General features: G+C 35.6%; 1 protein-coding gene across 1 annotated transcript; it reads left to right on the top strand.

Moving 5' to 3' along the window:
• The first annotated feature begins 10,021 nt into the window (after positions 1 to 10,021).
• Positions 10,022 to 15,067, top strand: GCG (glucagon). Its single transcript, XM_054562390.1, has 4 exons — positions 10,022 to 10,113; positions 11,583 to 11,744; positions 13,413 to 13,550; positions 14,920 to 15,067. Exons 1-4 carry the CDS (start codon positions 10,022 to 10,024, stop codon positions 15,065 to 15,067), a joined length of 540 nt encoding a protein of 179 aa, XP_054418365.1.
• The last annotated feature ends 3,492 nt before the right edge of the window (positions 15,068 to 18,559 follow it).

Below are 18,559 nucleotides of genomic sequence, written 5' to 3'. Positions count from 1 at the left end.
ATTTCTGTATATTTGAAGAATAAAATAACCAAAAATTATGATAAATTTAAAATTTTTTACTTAAAAATAAAATAATAGACTATAGGGCTTTATAAATTATCCTCACCTCTATGTTTATATCATTTCAATATCACCCAAAAAATGGGCATATCGTTACAAAACATCTGATAAAATGTGACTTGGCAACACTGAACAAGTTTCAGGCGGGGGGCAAGTGTCATTACAAGGCATAATGAATAAGAAAAAGTGTTTATAACTCCATTTTGCATTTTCTGCACTTTTTAAATATACGGACTTCAAATTTTAAATTCTCTAATGGCTGAAATTACTTCATTTTACAAAAGCCTTTAAAAATTTTTTAATTGGTTCACATTAAAGACTCTTAGAAGCTTGAAGAAGAAAAAGTCTTTCCAGATGAGCAAGAGGTTGGATAAATGTAATGACATATGGTTTGTTTTTTATAGCTACAATATGGAAAAAATAGAAGCATAACACATGCATTCAATGATATATATGTATTTATACATATAAATATATATTCTAGTTACAAATTATGAGATAAGATTATTTTGTACAAATGTGATTTTGTTTTCTTTCTTTTTCTTGTTCCCTTTATGAGTAAAAATAACAACTGAAACTTAGAACAATTTTAAACATCTCATTATACTCGGGATCTAGCAAAAGATAAAATCAACATATGCAAAGCCATGATGCTCCACAGTCCCCAGCTCAGACTTGCAAGTTCTCTACAGGGTCTCAGAGCCTCAAGGCAGGAAGACTGTCCACTGAGCTTATCACCGGATCTTCCCCTAACCCCCGTATTGGTGGGGGAACTCAAGAGTTGAAAAAAAAAGCTTCAAGTTATCTTTAATAAGCTTAGTAATTAATGCAGGTAAAAAGCTATTGTTCCAGAAACTGGAGGTTATGACCCACCCAGACTCCAGGAGACACACAAGCAATTCGAATTTTGTGCACCAGGAAGACTGTAAGCGTCAAGATGGTATCTGAGCCATTGTGCTCCAGGGAGAGATAGCAGCTGCTGCCCAGGACACAGATAAGGAATCACAGAAAGAAGATCAAAATGATGAACATTAAATGGCAACAAATTCACAACTATCAACAATTAAATCTAAAAAACAAACTAAGCAAACCAGAAGAGGAACAGAATCAGAGATATGTAGATCATTTGGAGGGTTATCGGCTGTGAGGGGGAGGGGGAAGAATGGGGGAAAAGGTGTAGGGAATAAGAAGCATAATTGCTAGGTACAAAACAGACAGGGGGATATTAAGAATAGTACAGGAAATGGGAGTAGCCAAGGAACTTATATGCATGACCCATGGACATGAACTAAGGGGGGGGGGGCGGAGTGCTGGAGAGTATGGGGCTACTGGGCAGAGGTGGGCAAAGGGGGAAAAATTGGGACAATTGTAATAGCATAATAATAAAATATATTTTAAAAATAAAATAAAAATAAATTTAAAAAAAATCACAGGTCAACAGATGAAAGGATGCTAGGAAACTTGCCAGACTGCAGTTTTTATCTGATTAAATTTTTCCCTGAATTCTAAACCCCATACCTACTTTTTCCCAGAATTCCAAACTACTTACTTACATTTTTCTTCTCCTTACAAAAAAGGTCAGTCAGCTTGAGATAAGATGTAAGACGGCCTTTTAGGGCAGCTGTTCCCAACCTTTTTGGCAGCAGGGACCCGTTTCCTGGAAGACAATTTTTCCACAGATGGGGGGCGGAGATGGTCTCGGGATGGTTCAAGCTCATTACCTTCAAGCTCACCTCTTGCTGTGTGGCCCAGTTCCTAACAGTCCACGAATGAGGATCGGTCCATGGCCCTGGGATTGGGGACGGCTGTTTTAGGGTACCTAACCTGCTGTCTTCTCAGATCGCAGTCCATCTGAATAAAGCGACCATGAAGATTCAATCCTGTCTTTACTTATTGGTACTGGTAGTGACAGGCAGCACGAATGCTGACTTCTCCAGTTTCAGTATTCCAGATGGATGGGTCACAAACTGTCTCTTAAATATCTCTTGCTCAGGATATTTCTCACATCCTCTGGCAAACTCAGAACTTCCGAGAAGTTCTTCTTTTACTGGCTCTGGATCCCTGATCCCATCAAGTCATTCATAGAGAGGGAAAGGGCACCCGATCATTACAATCTGTGTACTCAGTTTTTTTAATTCTCAAAGGCTGTTGTCTCAATATAAACTTATTTCTCATGTGTTATACATAATTTTATTTACTTTTTGTTGTTTGTTTACTCTTTTGAAGGCTCACACCTATTTTCAGAAGACCCTTACGAAGAAGAGTGTTCTGATCTCGGAAGAGCATAGCATATTGAGAAGGTTACCTCCTGGCAACAAAAATGGCCCTCAGACTCGCAGGGGAAGTTTCACTGCCATAACTAAGTCTCATGTAACGGAGTGGAGGCACACTCTCAAGACAGGTCTGGAAGATTAAAAAGAGAAAGCTCTAATCAGTGTTCTGTGATCTCTGAATAGTGACCCCCTTGCCCTGCCTTCATTGCAATTGTTTTTCTATCATCCAGGCCCTGCCCTGTGCTACTATTTTACCTCCAAGCTTGGTTGCTACCACCTGTCTCCAAACTACATTTACTTTACCTAGCTCATACTCAGTGACTGAAGGGTGAGACTCTTTAGCTTCCAAAGTAACTGATTCATTGGTGCTAAAATGCCCCATCCTCACACTTATTTTCTTATACTTTTATTTTAACTTTCAGTCTGGAAAATTTCAAACATATATATAAAGTAAGCAGAATCTCATCATAAACCTTGTTTACTCATCAACCAGTTTCAATAATTCTATCATGCTTGTATTATTTATTCCTTCACCCACACCTCTCTTTAATTTTACTATATTTTTCTTTCAGTTAAAATTTACATAAATTGAAGTTACAGATCTTAGCTACAGTTTTTGACAATTGAACATACCTGGGAAATGCATCCTCTTTCACAGTATAGAATATCTTTGTCTCCCCAGAAAGTTTCCTCCCAGACTCCCCTTGCCTCTCCTCTTCTAAGACTCAGCCACAGTTCTGAGTGTGGGTAACCTTAGTTTTACCTGTTCTTGAGCTTCTAAACATTGGTCCATACAGTGTATAGCATTTTTTTGTGTGTCCAGCTTCTTTCTCTCAGCATTATACTGTGAAATTCATCTATGTTGCTGCCAGTATCAGTTATTGATTTCTTTTTGTTATTGTTGTTCAGTAGTATCCCTTTGGATGAATTCCATACCATAATTTGTCTATTCTTTCTTTTGCTAATGGATAGTTTGGTTGTTTCAAGTTAGTTATTGTAAATAGAGCTGCTTGTGGATATTTTTGTATAAGGCCCTTCGTGGATATGTGTCTTCATTTCTCTTGGGTAAAATGCCTAGCAGTAGAATTACTAGTCGAAATGTAGTTATCCATCTAGCTTTGAAGTTTAACCTTTTCCCAAAGTGGTTATACTGTCACTCTTTTTTAAATTGCTTCTTTGGTTGTTTTAAATAGATAATTAAATTAAATGTTAAAAAAAATGGAAACAGCCTCACAAGTACATGATGAGCAGTATTCTTTGCTCCCTGCTTCTGTCTGCCCCACTGCTTCAAACTACAGGAAAACACTTTCATTCATTTCTTGGGCATTCTTTGAATTTTTAAATATAATTACAAGTAAATAAACATGTTCATCCTCTTTCATCTTCTCCCACAAAAGGCAGCCTATATATATCCATAGTGTACCTCCCTATTTTCACCTAACAATATATCTTGGAGCCTTTCCATATTGGTGAATGAAGAGCTTCCTCATTCTTTTTTTTTTTTTGAACACTGCTCTATTGATGGCCCTTTGGATTAGTTCCAAACTGTGACCATGACACACAATGCTGCAATAAAGAACGTTGCGTCTACATCATTAGATATATGATAACTTTTCAGAATGGTGCTTTAGCCTTAGTAAGCCAAGGGCTGTGGGTATTTGTACTTTGATTATATTGTTAAATTGTGCCTCCAATCATTTGTGACATGTTGCACTCCCATCAGCAATGCATGAGAGGCCCCTAGGCCATATTCTTGCCACCAGACTGCACCGTGTACCTGGATCCTTGCCATTCTCAAATAATTGAACCTAGGTATCTTAAGCAGTTAAGAAAAACACACATGCAACAACCCCACACTCCACAATTTTGTGAGGTGAGATACTAAGCTGGATTGGCTGCATAATTAGGGGATCAAGTACAAAAAGGAACAGTGGAGTCCTTGTTCAAAATGTACTAAAATTTCAAGATGGCAGGAGGACAGCATTAAGCCAAGCATGGAGCCCTCTAAGCATGCAGTGATAGAAGTCATAAGCTCATAGACGTTGTCCCTTGTCCTTAGCATCATAATGAAAGCAAACAAACAAACAAACAAACAGAAAACCTTTGAATAAGTACCTTGTTTTATCTAAAATAATGTGAATTTTTGCAGTCCACATAGTAATTGTATTTATATTTCTTATATCTAATTTAACTGACCTTTTAGGAAGGCATATCCTGGCTGTGGACAATACCCCCCGGCAACCACCAGGCACCCCTCATGCAGCCTGATGGGAAAAGTCTAGAGGATACCTCTCAGAACTTCCCTGCTCCCAGGCATCCTTTTTATCACTAGACTTATAAATACAGGGCCACTATTTTCCTTGCCTCTCATCTAAATAAATAAATGCTAGGGTGGGAATTGAAGACCCAGTGGAGGCTGGTGTTGCAACAGTTTTTGGAAGATCTATAAGTTCAAACCACACTTGCTGTTTGTCTTAATTTCTCATTGTGTCCTAGATGGACACAATGTCCATCTAGGAGCCTGACTGGCCCCTTGTAGGGAGTGGAGTAGTGCCCTAGACAGTGAGGATCTTAATGCTTCTGCATCTTCAGAATGCTCATCATGACAGTGTCGGGGACCCCCAAAGATCAGTGTTGGTGGGCTGGAGATGAAGCTAGAGGCAATTTCCTGAAAGAACTTGGATTGTCACTTCTGAAATAACAGAAAGCAAGTGGGGTGGAGGGAAAGAAACAAGTTTTAGTGAGATATTGGAAGAGGACGTTTACTGAAATGCCAGATGCTGTGTTAAGTGCTCTATATCTTTATATCTTATAACTTTACATCATCTGCAGAGCTCCCTTCTTAGGAGTGCTCCATAAACAGGAAGCACCTAAAAAGGAAAGAAAGAGACACAGAAAGACAGGCAAAGAAGCATCTGTCCACAGAAGCAAAGGGAAAAAAAGAACTAAATACCAAACAACTAATAAAGTATAGCTAATATACTCGAGGATTGAGGCAGGAGGGAAGAACTATTTCATCATATATTAAACTAATTCATGCTTTCAAGCCATTACTGCATTTGTAAGTGTTCATCCAGCTGGTCCTGAGCGCCACCATTCTCTGCTCTTTCACCCCCCCTGCTGGTAGTGCCAAAAAGCAGTCCTCAGGTCAAAACAGCAGCAAGCGCAAGGTAGGTGAGGAAATGAGGTGGGTATTTTATGCAATTGTGCTTCACAAACCTTAATATGCGTATGATTTACCTGGGAATCTTGGTAAAATGCAGATTCTTACTTAGTAAGTCTGGGCTTGGGCCTCAGAGTCTACATTTGTAGCAGGTGATTCTGGTCCATAGACCATGTTTTGAACAGGATCGCCTTCTATCATCAAAAATCACCAGCACAAAAACCCCTTCTGAAGGTTTCCCAATTTCATGTAATTTACCTCTATGGTATTTAAGTAGTTCTCTACCCATCATTGGGTCCAATCCACAGTTGAAGAATTTAAATTCATTGGGAATGTTTCTCCAGTTGTATCAATGATTTACTTCTGTATAAGTCATCAGCTTCATTTTGATGATAGTAGAAGATTGGAATCTAGTTAGAAAATGTTGCAATGATTTTGTCATACAGAATCAATTTTTTATTTTAGAAGAGTTATTTAACCAACCCTTTCATTTTACAAATACGGAAGCTGAGGCACAAAGAGATGTATGACTGGACTATAGCCATACAACATGCTGACAGCAGCCAGACTAACAATAGACTTTCATGCTGTCTGTCCAGATCACTTCCTATTTTTCTCTCTATCTAAAGTAATCAGACTCATATCTGGTAAATCCAATAGATCACTGAAGTCTTAAAGTGACACACGACAAAGCTCAGGAAATGCATATGACAGTACACATCGTAATTTGTCCTTTTATAAATTGGTGTCCAGCTCTTTCTTATCAGTAGATTTAACCTTTAAATATCCATTAGAAGGAAAAAGAAACACTAGACCCTGTGTTATTAGCATCACCTATCTTGAATGTTTAATCATCATGTTGCTTTATCCTTTCTTCCTGACTTCAATTTATTACAACTGGACACATTAGGTTCTAACTGATATTCTTAAAATTCTCCAATAATAAATGCAAGTTATTTCATACAGTGGGGGCCGAGAGGATTACTAAGCAGGTTTTAAGTGAATAATTCATTATTTGGGTAAATAAAAGGATTAATTGATTATTATATTCAGATAACAAAATAGCAAAACAGAAAGTCTTGTAAGACCCTCAAATGAGGCCATCCTCCAAATGGCGTTAGCCATGAACTAAGTAATTTCACATCTTCAGCATCAAAATTCACTTCAGAGTATTTAAGTGAATTTCAAGCTTGATTGAGAGTGAAAGGTAAATTTCCGAACTGTCCTTTCCATCCCTTACCCCCCTAAAAAAGGCAGAAGAGTAAATAAAGTTTCCTGGCCTCTGAGGTCCCACCCAATATATGAGATGAGCAAAGTGAGTGGGCGAGTGAAATCGTTTGTAACAAAAGCCCATTATTTACAGATGAGAAATTTATATTGTCAGCATAATATCTGTGAGGCTAAACAGCGGTGGAGAGTATATAAAAGCAGTGCGCTTTGGTGCAGAAGTACAGAGCTCAGGACACAGCTCTTCCACGGTTCCAAAGAGGGCTCACTCTCTCGCCACGGGCTCTGTTCCACGCCCCGGAGTCAGAAGGTAAGATTAATATTGAATGATTGTAAGACTGTATATTCTGTTTTGGGTACAGTGAAGTATTTTTAAGGGGACAAATTATTATGAATTAAGGTGTTGTTCTTTCATCTTATACTTTATTACTAATAATACATGGGGCAGAATTAGGATGAAGATGTGATATTAAATGTATTTATCTATACGTCAACAGAGTGAAGCCGCAAAATGAGTTGGAAAAATAATTCAATGAAAAGATATAAAGTAAAAATTAAAACAAAGATTCAAATCAATGCACTTGTTACAAGATTTAACTGTTATGAGGACTGCATTTTAAAAATAAGGGGTAACATTTTTTAAAATAAATGTTATCCTTGGACTTGATAAATGTGTATATTACTTTGAACAGAAGGCGCCTTTTAAATTCAGCAGAAATGTGTCCATTAGAGAGGCTATAATAGTAATTGCTCCTTACCAACGAAAACTTATCAACATCATCATTCAAATATTCAAATTTCTGATAAGTCTATTAAAAAAATCAAAGTCCATGAAATCAGCTCATGTAAATAAGACAAAGCTTATTTGGTGCAATGAACAAATATCAATTATTGGGATTTTTTGGCTGGAGCTGAATAAAATCATAGATTAATGATTAACTACTGCGTATTGAGAACCTATAGTAATAAATAAAATATCTAAAATGTCCACATTCTGAGATGAAGCTTTAATAAATCTCTTTAGATTCAAAATCAGATGTCCTAAAATACCTGTTTAATTTCTTGAAGGCAGAGAAGGATTTTACAAATATCTCCGATGAAGTAAATGATTAAGTGGTGTGTTTTTCCACACATGCCAAGAATCTATGAAAGGAAATGAGCCAACCAGCTTAAAAAGTATTTATTTGGCCTACAAGGCCAATACATTTAGGGATATTATATCATATTGCCTTGCCTAGGTCTAAGATTAATCTTTCTAAAAGAATTTGTATACAGGGAATATGATTGTTACCACATTTTCCCTTTAAATTGGAGTGGAAATGTGCAGTTTTTACAAAACTACAGGCTTTCTCCTTAGGCTACCTAAGTTTGGGGTGGGGGCTAGGGAGTAAGTGGAAATTCTTCTCATATTGAATAAGATTTTGAAACTAAAATAACATGTATTTGCTTTCTCAGTTGTGGTATTCAATTAATTATTCTTAATTTTTTTCACAATTTTGTAGACATTTTACACATGAATAAATGAAATTTTTAAAATCAGTTTCTCTTTCAGTGGAACTGACTGTTTTGCCTGTGGCGGGCTATGAACAGTCACTTCTGCGTGGCTGTTCCCTCTCCCATCAGCTCCCACAGCAGCAGCGGAGCACCACATGCTTTAAGTCCACCTCCGCATAATATAATAGAAGATTTTGTAAAACCTTTAGGGACTTTACACAGAAGGAACTATCTAGGACCAAATTGACTATGCCATAGTGGTGTAATTCTAAAAAGAAATGTTTGCTTTAATTTTTTTAAAATTCCTGAAAGTGTGAACTTATAATTGAGAAGTATAATCAGAAGACACTACTTAGATACATGGCAAAATTTCCAAAGTTTGCCAACTAGATAAACTGAAGAATAGCAAAATGCCAAATTAGGGATTTAATGTTGATGAATGAAGAAGCATGAATATGTAAGTCCTATTGTGTTGCTTTCTGTAACTGACACTTAAAGAGACTTAATATTTCAAAGAAAAAAAAATACCACTGCTGGCATTACAGTTCCCATGTTTTAGTGCCAAGGATAGATAGCAAATATGGTTAGGATGTTAAAGAAAAGATTGATAGTTTAAAATGATAATATTTGTAAAATTGTTATTTCAAACCAAATCCCATTTGCTAAAAATACTCATTCAAATTATTTATGGATAAACATAATCAACGTTGGATTGAAATCCCCACTTCTCAAAGTAAGCATGGTGGGGCTTGGGTAGCAGAGAGAAGTGCGTGACAAATGCTGGACTTGAGGTTTCTATTCAGAATATAGAGGAGCTTGCCCTGTGGGGACATTCTGCCCCAAATTGGTGTTAGCTCCTACCCCACCCACTCTGCATCATCACATCCTGGGTATCCTATGGCTTCACAGGGCACTTGCCTTGGGACAAGGACAAGTGTATCCTACAACCAGGTCTAGAGTGTCACAAGCAGTGAATGACATGTCCTGGACTAAGTCCAATTATAAAACAACCCGGGGACTTCCAAGACTTCAGAAGCAAGCATTAATTTTCTTTATGACAGTGATCTCTGAGTTTCTTAGTTGTGATTGTTCAAGTTGCCAAAAGCATTAGTTCTTGTTGCAAATTGCTTGTCTTTAAAATGATTTTTTTCCCTTTAATTTAGAACAGGTCAAAGCACTCTAAAATACCTCAAATCTGTTGGCCGCTTTATAATTACAAAGTCTAGACCAAGTTACACTATTTAAAATATAAATGAATAATACATCTGAACCGACAGCTGGTATGCCAAGTTGTAGCCTGAGGCTGCTTTAAGATGGTTGAAATGCAGGATAATGTAAATGCTTGGAAGTGAAGGACTATTAATTGAAAGCCAGACTGATAGGGAAGGGGGTGGCATTATGGATAAGGTGGCTTTCAGACTAACCATATGTAGCATATCATCTACAGTGGATATTTTAAATGTTTATCAGGGACATTTTTTAATTCCAGATCTGGAAATGAGCCTTCTAATTATTAACAGAATTGTCCTACATTAATGAAAAAGCTTAATTGTAGTACACATCTTTTATTATTATTATTATTATTATTATTTTTGGCCATCCAAAAAATCTGAGGGAAATACAATCTCTTATTTGAAATTAAGCTGGAAATGTACTCAGTAAAACTGATGATGACTAGTATTTTCTTTTTATTTATAATATTTATTTTGTCAAAATCAAACTAATTTAGCCTGACATGTTTAAACACGGTTGCCTGTCTCCCTCCTCCTATCTCTCCTTGACTGTGTTCCAACAGGCAGCAAAAATGAAAAGCTTTTACTTTGTGGCCGGATTATTTGTAATGCTGGTACAAGGCAGCTGGCAACGTTCCCTTCAGGACACAGAGGAGAAATCGAGGTATTAAGTCCTAAGATTTGAACTAACATAACATTATGGTTATATATTATAACCTGTGAAAACTATGATTAGTGAATGGTCTCAGTATTTAGAATAAATACTATGCATAATTTTCAAAAGTTTAAAATATCATTGTGATAAAGTTGTTTCTGGAGTATAGATCAAAGTATGTTGTTTCACAACCAGAGGAGTAGGCAATGTTGAAAAATGTGTTACATGGGAAATTATAGCTCGTTGCATCTTCAGCTGATCCTATCTATCCATTCATTACTCACACACTGCATAGTAGATTATTTTAATTACTCACACCAACTTTTTCTTTTTATTCCTTTTTAAAAATAACACTGTTTCTTGCTAATTGTAAAAGTCATACATGTTCATGATAGAAAATATGCAAAAAATGTTATGTATTAATATGTACTGTATATAAATATATCTCAGATCATTATGCAGCTTCATGTTATACCTTTTATGTTAGCATTGTATTGTTAGCTTTTTCTTATATCATTAGGAATATCTATTAAATGTGTGATATTTAATGGCTGTACACTATTTCATCTCATAAATGTGTAGTAGTTATTTAGCTATTCTTCTTCTATTGAACACTTGGGTTCCTCAGTTTTACCACAAAGAATGCAACAAATAATATTTCTCCCTAAATGTTTTTTTAGCATTTTCCAGAAGTTAGATTTCCAGTAGTAAAATTACTGTGTCAAAGAGTTTGAATGAGCTTAAATCTTTCATACCTTTCCAACTTGTTTCCAGGAAAGTCATACACATGCACAATCCCACCAGCATTATAGAAACATTCCTCTCACAATGCCCCCCCATAGTTATTCTTTGCAATTTGATAGATGAAAATGGTATATCAATTCTATTTCTGAGTATTAACCACATTGATTATTTCCACATATTTGCCATGCCAATTAACTGTTGATTACCAACATGTGGATTATCCACTATACAGTTTGAAATTAGCAGAGCTTTTTCTTGTTTTTCTTTAAATTTTTAATTGCCTTTCTTTTTCACCACTAGCTATCATGTAACCAGGTAACAAAGCTACTATTTTGTATTGAAATATGCAAAACAAAATTGGGAACATAGATCAGCTGCCCAAATGATTTGAACTTCTTTACTTTTTTAAAATAATGAAGTCATTGCTCTCTTCGGTCATTATTGGCACAACTGTAAGTAGATTAATTAGTGGGAAAAAGATTTATTTAATCTTATTTCAGTAAAGAAGAAACCACTTAAAAAAATCTATTACTAGGATTCAGAATCAGAATGTACTCAACTCTAATAAAATTCTGAAATTCTCGTGGCAAACAAGGTCTCTCTGATACCAGCTAAAATACTCAAGGCATCTGCCTTTCAATTTCATGTGGTCTGGTGTTTTGTAGAGAAGATGCTCCTCGAGTGAGTTCACTCTTGAGGAGAGATTTAGTTGTATCAATCATTGTTCTTCACAGCTCATTCCCAGCTCCTCAGAGAGACCCGCTCAGTGATCCAGATCAGATGAATGAAGACAAGCGCCATTCCCAAGGCACATTCACCAGTGACTACAGCAAGTACCTGGACTCCAGGCGTGCCCAAGATTTCGTGCAGTGGTTGATGAACACCAAAAGAAACAAGTACGAGTCTAAACCTAGTTCAAAATTTGTGCACAAATGGATTACTTAAATATGTCTAACATTTGTCTTGCCTTTCTTATATTATCATGCTCATCAAATAGTGCCCATGAGCTTTTTCAATTTTGATGATTTCCAAGGTCGGTGATGCTATCCTCTGTATTATGCCTCAAAGTGTCTCAGCTGTCACCCTGCCAAATGCCTTACCCACCCTCTAATGGAACATAGGCTTTACATTATTTTCCCAACTCTGGTCTTACTGTTAATATTTATTCCCTTGCCCACTTTCAAATAAAATTGAAAGATGACTGTTGTAGACTTGCAAGGGTAGGAATCTAATTTCTGACCAAAAGATAAGAGCAATTTCAACATTCCCTTGTAGGGTTCAAACTTATGATTATGATCACATTTAAAGTAACCCCTAGCCAAGTTAATCATGGTAAGGAATGGAAACAGATGCAGTCTTTTTCTTGTAAAATACAATCCAAGATACACATTTAAAATTATAGCCTTGCTGCACCGCATAAAGAAAGAAGAAAGCAAATAAGAACACAAGCCTATCATAAGGCATACATTTTAATGTTGGATTTTCATTCACAGTGTTGGGTTTTATGATGCATGTAGGCTACTGAAGGAAATCATCCACAAGGGTTTCACAGAGATGGTGGAATTTCACAATTTCTTTGGAAGGTGGCCCACGGGGGAAGGGAGTTATGCATTCAAAGTAGTTGAAGGAATCTAAAAATCAGGAAAATGGCATAGATTTGTCTGAATAGAATGGAAAAAGGGGAAAGAGAATGAGAGAAAATGAATATGGGTCAGCAGGAGGGAATTAGAGGTCCGTTGACCAAAAGTTCTTAAAGCTGAGGGCATGCTAAGAAAGGCGGTGGGCACGAGCAGAGCGGGCACTGGGAGAGGTCCCTGGTAGCAACTGCCGACATGGCCACTGGTGAAATATGAGAAATCACAAATTTGGAAAAAAATAAAAACAACCGTCCTCATTTCTAGAACGAGAATGCCACAATTTGGTAAATTAACGTAAACTAAACCTTGCTCTCAGTGATTTCTGCTGTATGTTTAAGATGAAACCTTCTGGGGGTAATAAATGCAGGAGAAACTGAGGACAGATGGTCAACCACCTACACCACACACTGGGCACTCTTAAGGGTGATATGGGGTCATCATCTTAGCTTTCCTCTTTGCTGTCCCATCTCATGCTCCCTTTCATCCATTATCATGTGGTCCTCTTGATAATATTTTGAGATGGCCCTTTGCTTTCCCTTGACTCAGTTATCTACCTCTGATCCCGTATGTACTACTAACAAATAGCTGCTTTGTTTGCAAGCAGCATAGCACATTGAGAGTTCACATACACTGAGACTGAAGTAAATGCAGCCTCAATAATCAATGGCACAGAGAAGCAGAGGAGGTAAAAATGGCGGTGCTGAGTTGAGTAGGGGAGCATTAGCTCTTCTTAATTGTTATTATCTGTCTCCCATCAAACTTCAATTCAGATAATTATGTAGTTTTGAGATGAGTCCCCTAGCAACCCCCTTCTCCCAGACCTCCCTAAGCGCCTTATACATAGAATCCTCAAACCAAAGCTGCCGCTGCATATACAACCATATTGCTAAAGAGACACCTTCAATTTAATGTTCACATTTCTTTCAGGAATAACATTGCTAAACGTCACGATGAATTTGAGAGACATGCTGAAGGGACTTTTACCAGTGATGTAAGTTCTTATTTGGAAGGCCAAGCTGCCAAGGAATTCATTGCTTGGTTGGTGAAAGGCCGAGGACGGAGAGAGTAAGTTTATACCCTCTTCCTTTTTTTTTTTTTTTTTTTTTTTTTGCGTGATGCTGAAACCTCGGCCTACGGTTATCTATATATGGATTTGAATTATGGAAAAAATTACTATAGTCTCACAAAGCAAGGAAATAACTCCTATTGGTGAAAGACAGTCTATAAGAATCTAATCTGTTTTACCTGCAGTAGAAAGTATTGATAATAGAGTCAAACAGGTGACATTTTTATCCCATGTTAGGGTTGTGTTTAATTAGATTCTTAACTTGTTAATCCAAGAAACTTTTGAGAGTAGAGTGCTTTTGAGAACTACACTAAAACAATAAGCTGAAACCAGAACTGTCCTAGGAAAACTAGGGATAAAGAAAAGAAAATAATGCTGAAAACTTAGTTTGACTTTAAATATTTGCAAATGGGGTTAACATATATTTATGTGTTAGTAAGTGTGTAGGTAAATATCTGATGAACACTGGAAGGAACTAAACTTAAGTTGTTTAATGAAATGACACCCAGAATAGAGATGTGTGCAAACATCCATGTCTTTAACAACATACCCATTTTTTATGGTGCTGTCATATAAATAACCATTATCATGACCATACCATTACCATAGCTGAAAACGAGGCTGAGACCTGTGGGTACCTCCTTGGATCTTCCCACAACTAAACAGACCCCTGAGCCATCTCATTTTCTCTTGATGATTTTGACTGACATTTGAATTATGAGAAGCAGGAAATTCATGGGCAATTCAATTTTTCAGTGAGATTTAAAACAAGTTTACTGAGATTTAAAGAAATCTTAAGACATAAGGGAACTGGTATCATCACTGTTTTTTTAAAACATTAATAATCCAGTTCACAAAATCATGATAAAATAGTCACTTACCCTTTAGGATATTTTACAGTGTCTTAAAGGGATACCCAAAATTCTGCTAATTAAATACATCAAAGAGAAAATCTGATATAGACTAAGGTTTAATCCCTTAATACTGCACTTAGCAAGGCTGTTCTGATAATCACTAGTTTTATGGCATATCGTACATTTTTCTGAATCATAAAAAAATTAATAGTCTCAATAATAACTTCTGTGTTATCAGTATACTAAAATCTTTGAAGCAGCTTGAACATTGAGAAAAGCATGAGGTTATACAGACTTGGTTTTACATCCCAGCTCTGCCTTTTACTACCTACAGAATGTCCATTCTGACGTGCACCAGGTCATCCAAGTTTCTGTGAAGCTTTTCATAGTAGGTCCTCTGTAAATAGAAACTTATCTTCTCAATGACCCTTACACGTTACCAGTGATAGGCAATCAGTACACATTTATTTAAAGCATTTAACTGAATACTGATTTTTATCCCTTTTTTTCTCAGTTTCCCAGAAGAAGTCACCATTGTTGAAGAACTCCGCCGCAGACATGCTGATGGCTCTTTCTCTGATGAGATGAACACAGTTCTTGATAATCTTGCCACCAGGGACTTCATCAACTGGTTGCTTCAGACCAAAATTACTGACAGGTGATTGCATTTTAGTTCATTCTGAAAACCATCAAAACTTTCACAAATATCATACTGCTATAGGCTGTTCCACATGTGGGGAGGAGAATCTTGATATATAACCAAAATTATGAATCATTTAAGAGTACACTATTATATTTGTTTTAAATCCTTGCACTTTTATCTCTTCACCCATTTGTTCCAAATACATTTCCTGAGTGTCAGTAAGGGGCAGGATGTTAGGAACACAGATAAGAATAAAACATAGAAATGTTTTATTTTCTATGTTTTATTCTAAGTCATTCACATATTGTCACATTTCAAATTTCTTTGTATGCTAAAATTTTAGCACAAAATAAAATAACAGTATATTTGGTATTATATACTTAATGTAGTAATCATATCAATAAAAAATATAAACACCCCAAAATTAACCACTGTTCTTGATAGGCTGTACTTGCTTTTTATAATTATTTATACACTTCATATTTCTTGTTAGGGAAACTTTAGGATAAACCATCTTTGAATGCAAATATTTAATGAGTTCAAAAGACTAAGGGATTTAGAAGATAAAAAGGTTAATAAACAACTTTATCAAAATAAATGTTTAAAATGTTTCCTGAATAATTTAATTCTGTCATCTGAGTATTATAGCTGTTACATCATGTCTTCTGTCTTTTGTCTTTAGGAAGTAAGTGTGCCACTATTCAAGATCATCTTCACAACATCACCTGCCAGTCACCTGGGATGTTTGAAATTTTAAGTTCTATAAATTTAAGAAGTGTATTCTGAAGCGATACTGCTTTGCATGCCAATGAATAGATTATCTTTTGATGTTGTTGCCAAAAGATTATAAATGAAATAAAGCATTGTCAAAATATTGCTAAAATATTAACTTTAAAATATAAAAGTGCAAAATCTCTTATTGTCTTCTTATTTTGAATGAAATATCCTAACCTGCTTATAGTTAGCCATGAAATTGTTTTCCCATGATATAATTTGTACATATAAATTATTTCAATCACAAAATATCTGCATTATAGTAAGTGTAGGGCTGGTAGCTACAGTGGTGAAACTGGAAAGAGAAATTTCTTCTTGAAATTTTTGTCATAAAAACGCTTAGCTTTCAATATATCAAAGACAGACTTAAATAAAATATTCAAGCTTCTTTCCCATTGCCTGTTTTCTCTCTTCTTTATGACCCCACTCCTTCCAAGCACCTCTTCTTCCTCAGCCGGTAGCCCACAACCCAAATCTGGTCAGGCATCGCTTCATGTTGTGAATGGCTGCATATTAACCTTTGGAGCCAACATTGAAAACTCATGGTATTTTATATATATGTACTGATTTCTGGCTTCACTGGAAAGATTAAGACTTCAGGCAATATTAGATCCACAAAACAAATTTCTTCTGGAGCTGAATACCAGCTGCCTCCTTTTGAAGGGTGACATGCTCTTCAACTCACTACTGTGCCCCCTACACACACACACACACACACACACACACACACGCACGCACTATACACATATGCATGCTCACACACCCACACCCACACAATGTACACATGCAGGCACTTTCTCCTAGACCACTTTATTTATACATCTGACTTGCCTGGCCCCTGCTGACATTTACGTGCCTGTCATACCCTGTACCCTTGTCTCTCCATCCTGCAAAGTCCAGTATCTTGTGCCAGTCTGGTGCTGATGGCCATGCCAGAGATTTTTGGCTTTTTAGTATACGGTATTATCAACTTTCTTTCTCTCTTTTTTTTATTGAAATATAATAAATGTATAACATCGTGTAAGTTTAAGTTGTACAATGAGCCAATTCGTTACATTTATTTATTGCAATACAACTACCGCCTTAGTTTTAGCTAACCTTCTATCAAGTCACATAATTATTTTTTCTTTGGGGGGATGAAAACATTTAAGATCTAGTATTTTAGTAAATTTTAAATATATAATACAGTATTGTGGATTATAATGACTATGCTGTGCATTAGATCGCCAGAATTTACTCATCTTCTAGTTGCAAGTTTGTACTGTTTATAAAATCTCCCTAAGTCCCATACCCTGCTCCAGGCCCTGCTAACCACCCTTCTACTCTCCAGTTCTTTGAGATTGGGTTTTCTAGATTTCACATATAGGTGATTATAGAGTTTTTGTTATTCTCTGTCTGGTTTATCTCACTAAGCATAAAACACTCAAAGTTCATTTACACTGTTGGCAAATTGCAGAATTCCCTTCCATCTCATGGTTGATGGAGCAAACGAAAAAAATCAGTAATATCTGAAAAACTTAATTAATGAAATAAACTTGATATTTTTAGTACATTACACCTACTAATAATTAAATTAATATTCTAAGTACACAGAGAATGTTTACCAAGATTGACTTTATGCTAGATCAAAAGTCTTCTATAAACTTCAAAAGTTAAAATTATTCAGAGTATGTTCTCTGGACACAGTGGAATTAGGCTTGACATCAAAAACAAAAGACCTTTCAAATTCACAACTGCTTTGAACTAGGCAATTATTTCTATATAATCCATTGGTCAAAGAAGAAATCATAAAGAAAATCAAAAAAATACTTTTTAATTATATGATAATGAAGATAAAATAAATACAATCTGGAAATAAAACTAAAGCAGTGTTTAAGAGTAAAAGATAGCTTTAAATGCATTTGCTAGAAAGAAGAAATTAGAAAATAAATAGTCTAGTTTTACCTTTAAAAATTTGAAAATAAAACCCCAGCAACTTTCAAAAAATAAACAAGAGAAAATTAAAAAAATAGGAGAAAATAATGAAATACAGGAAAATTGTTAATAAAAATGAAGAAAGCCAAAAGTTGGTTCTTTGGTCAGATTAATAAAAATAATAAGTCCCTAGCAAGACTAGACAAGAAAAAGGGAAAGTTACCAATATCTATAACAAAAGGGGATAACTCTAAATATCTTACAGACAATAAAAATAAAATAAGAACATATTATATAAAAGTATACACCTGATAAACTTGACAATTAGATGAAATGGACAAATTTTCTTTAAAACTATTACTAAAATAGACACAAATAATAGGAAAATCTTAATAGTCCTCTGTGTAGTATAAAAGTTGGATGTGTTATTTTGAAAATTTTTTCAGAAAGAACTTCAGGCCCAGACAGCTTAACAGGTGAATTCTTCTAAACATTTAAGGAAGAAAAAACACCAATATTACATAAACTCTTCAAAATAAGGGGAAAATAAGGACTACTTCCCAGCTCATTTTATGAGGCCAGGATAACACTGATATAAGAATCTGACAAAGATTTTACAGAAAAGGAAAATAAAAGACCCATCTTGATTCATGAAGAGAAGTGAAAAATCCTATACAAAACATCAATGAATCAAATCTCGCAATATACAAGAAAAACTATTACAGTATAAACAAAGTGCATTCTAAGAATTTCAGGGTGGTTTATCATTTTTAAAAAATCAATGTAATTCACAACATTAACAGAAACAGGAGAAAATCCATAT

This window comes from Pteronotus mesoamericanus, unplaced genomic scaffold (genome assembly GCF_021234165.1).
Source record: "Pteronotus mesoamericanus isolate MK-2021 breed Mesoamerican mustached bat unplaced genomic scaffold, CSHL_Meso_final scaffold_651, whole genome shotgun sequence".
Lineage (NCBI taxonomy): Eukaryota > Metazoa > Chordata > Mammalia > Chiroptera > Mormoopidae > Pteronotus > Pteronotus mesoamericanus.
Note: the sequence above shows the minus strand (reverse complement) of the source record. Positions and strands in the feature narration are given on the sequence as shown.

Bases quoted from the DNA above. Each gene is read 5' to 3' on its own strand.
- GCG (XM_054562390.1), top strand. From the start codon at position 10,022: ATGAAAAGCTTTTACTTTGTGGCCGGATTATTTGTAATGCTGGTACAA. The intron at 11,745-13,412 runs GTACGAGTCTAA...CATTTCTTTCAG, and splicing joins ATGAACACCAAAAGAAACAA to GAATAACATTGCTAAACGTC. The intron at 13,551-14,919 runs GTAAGTTTATAC...TTTTTTTCTCAG, and splicing joins AAAGGCCGAGGACGGAGAGA to TTTCCCAGAAGAAGTCACCA.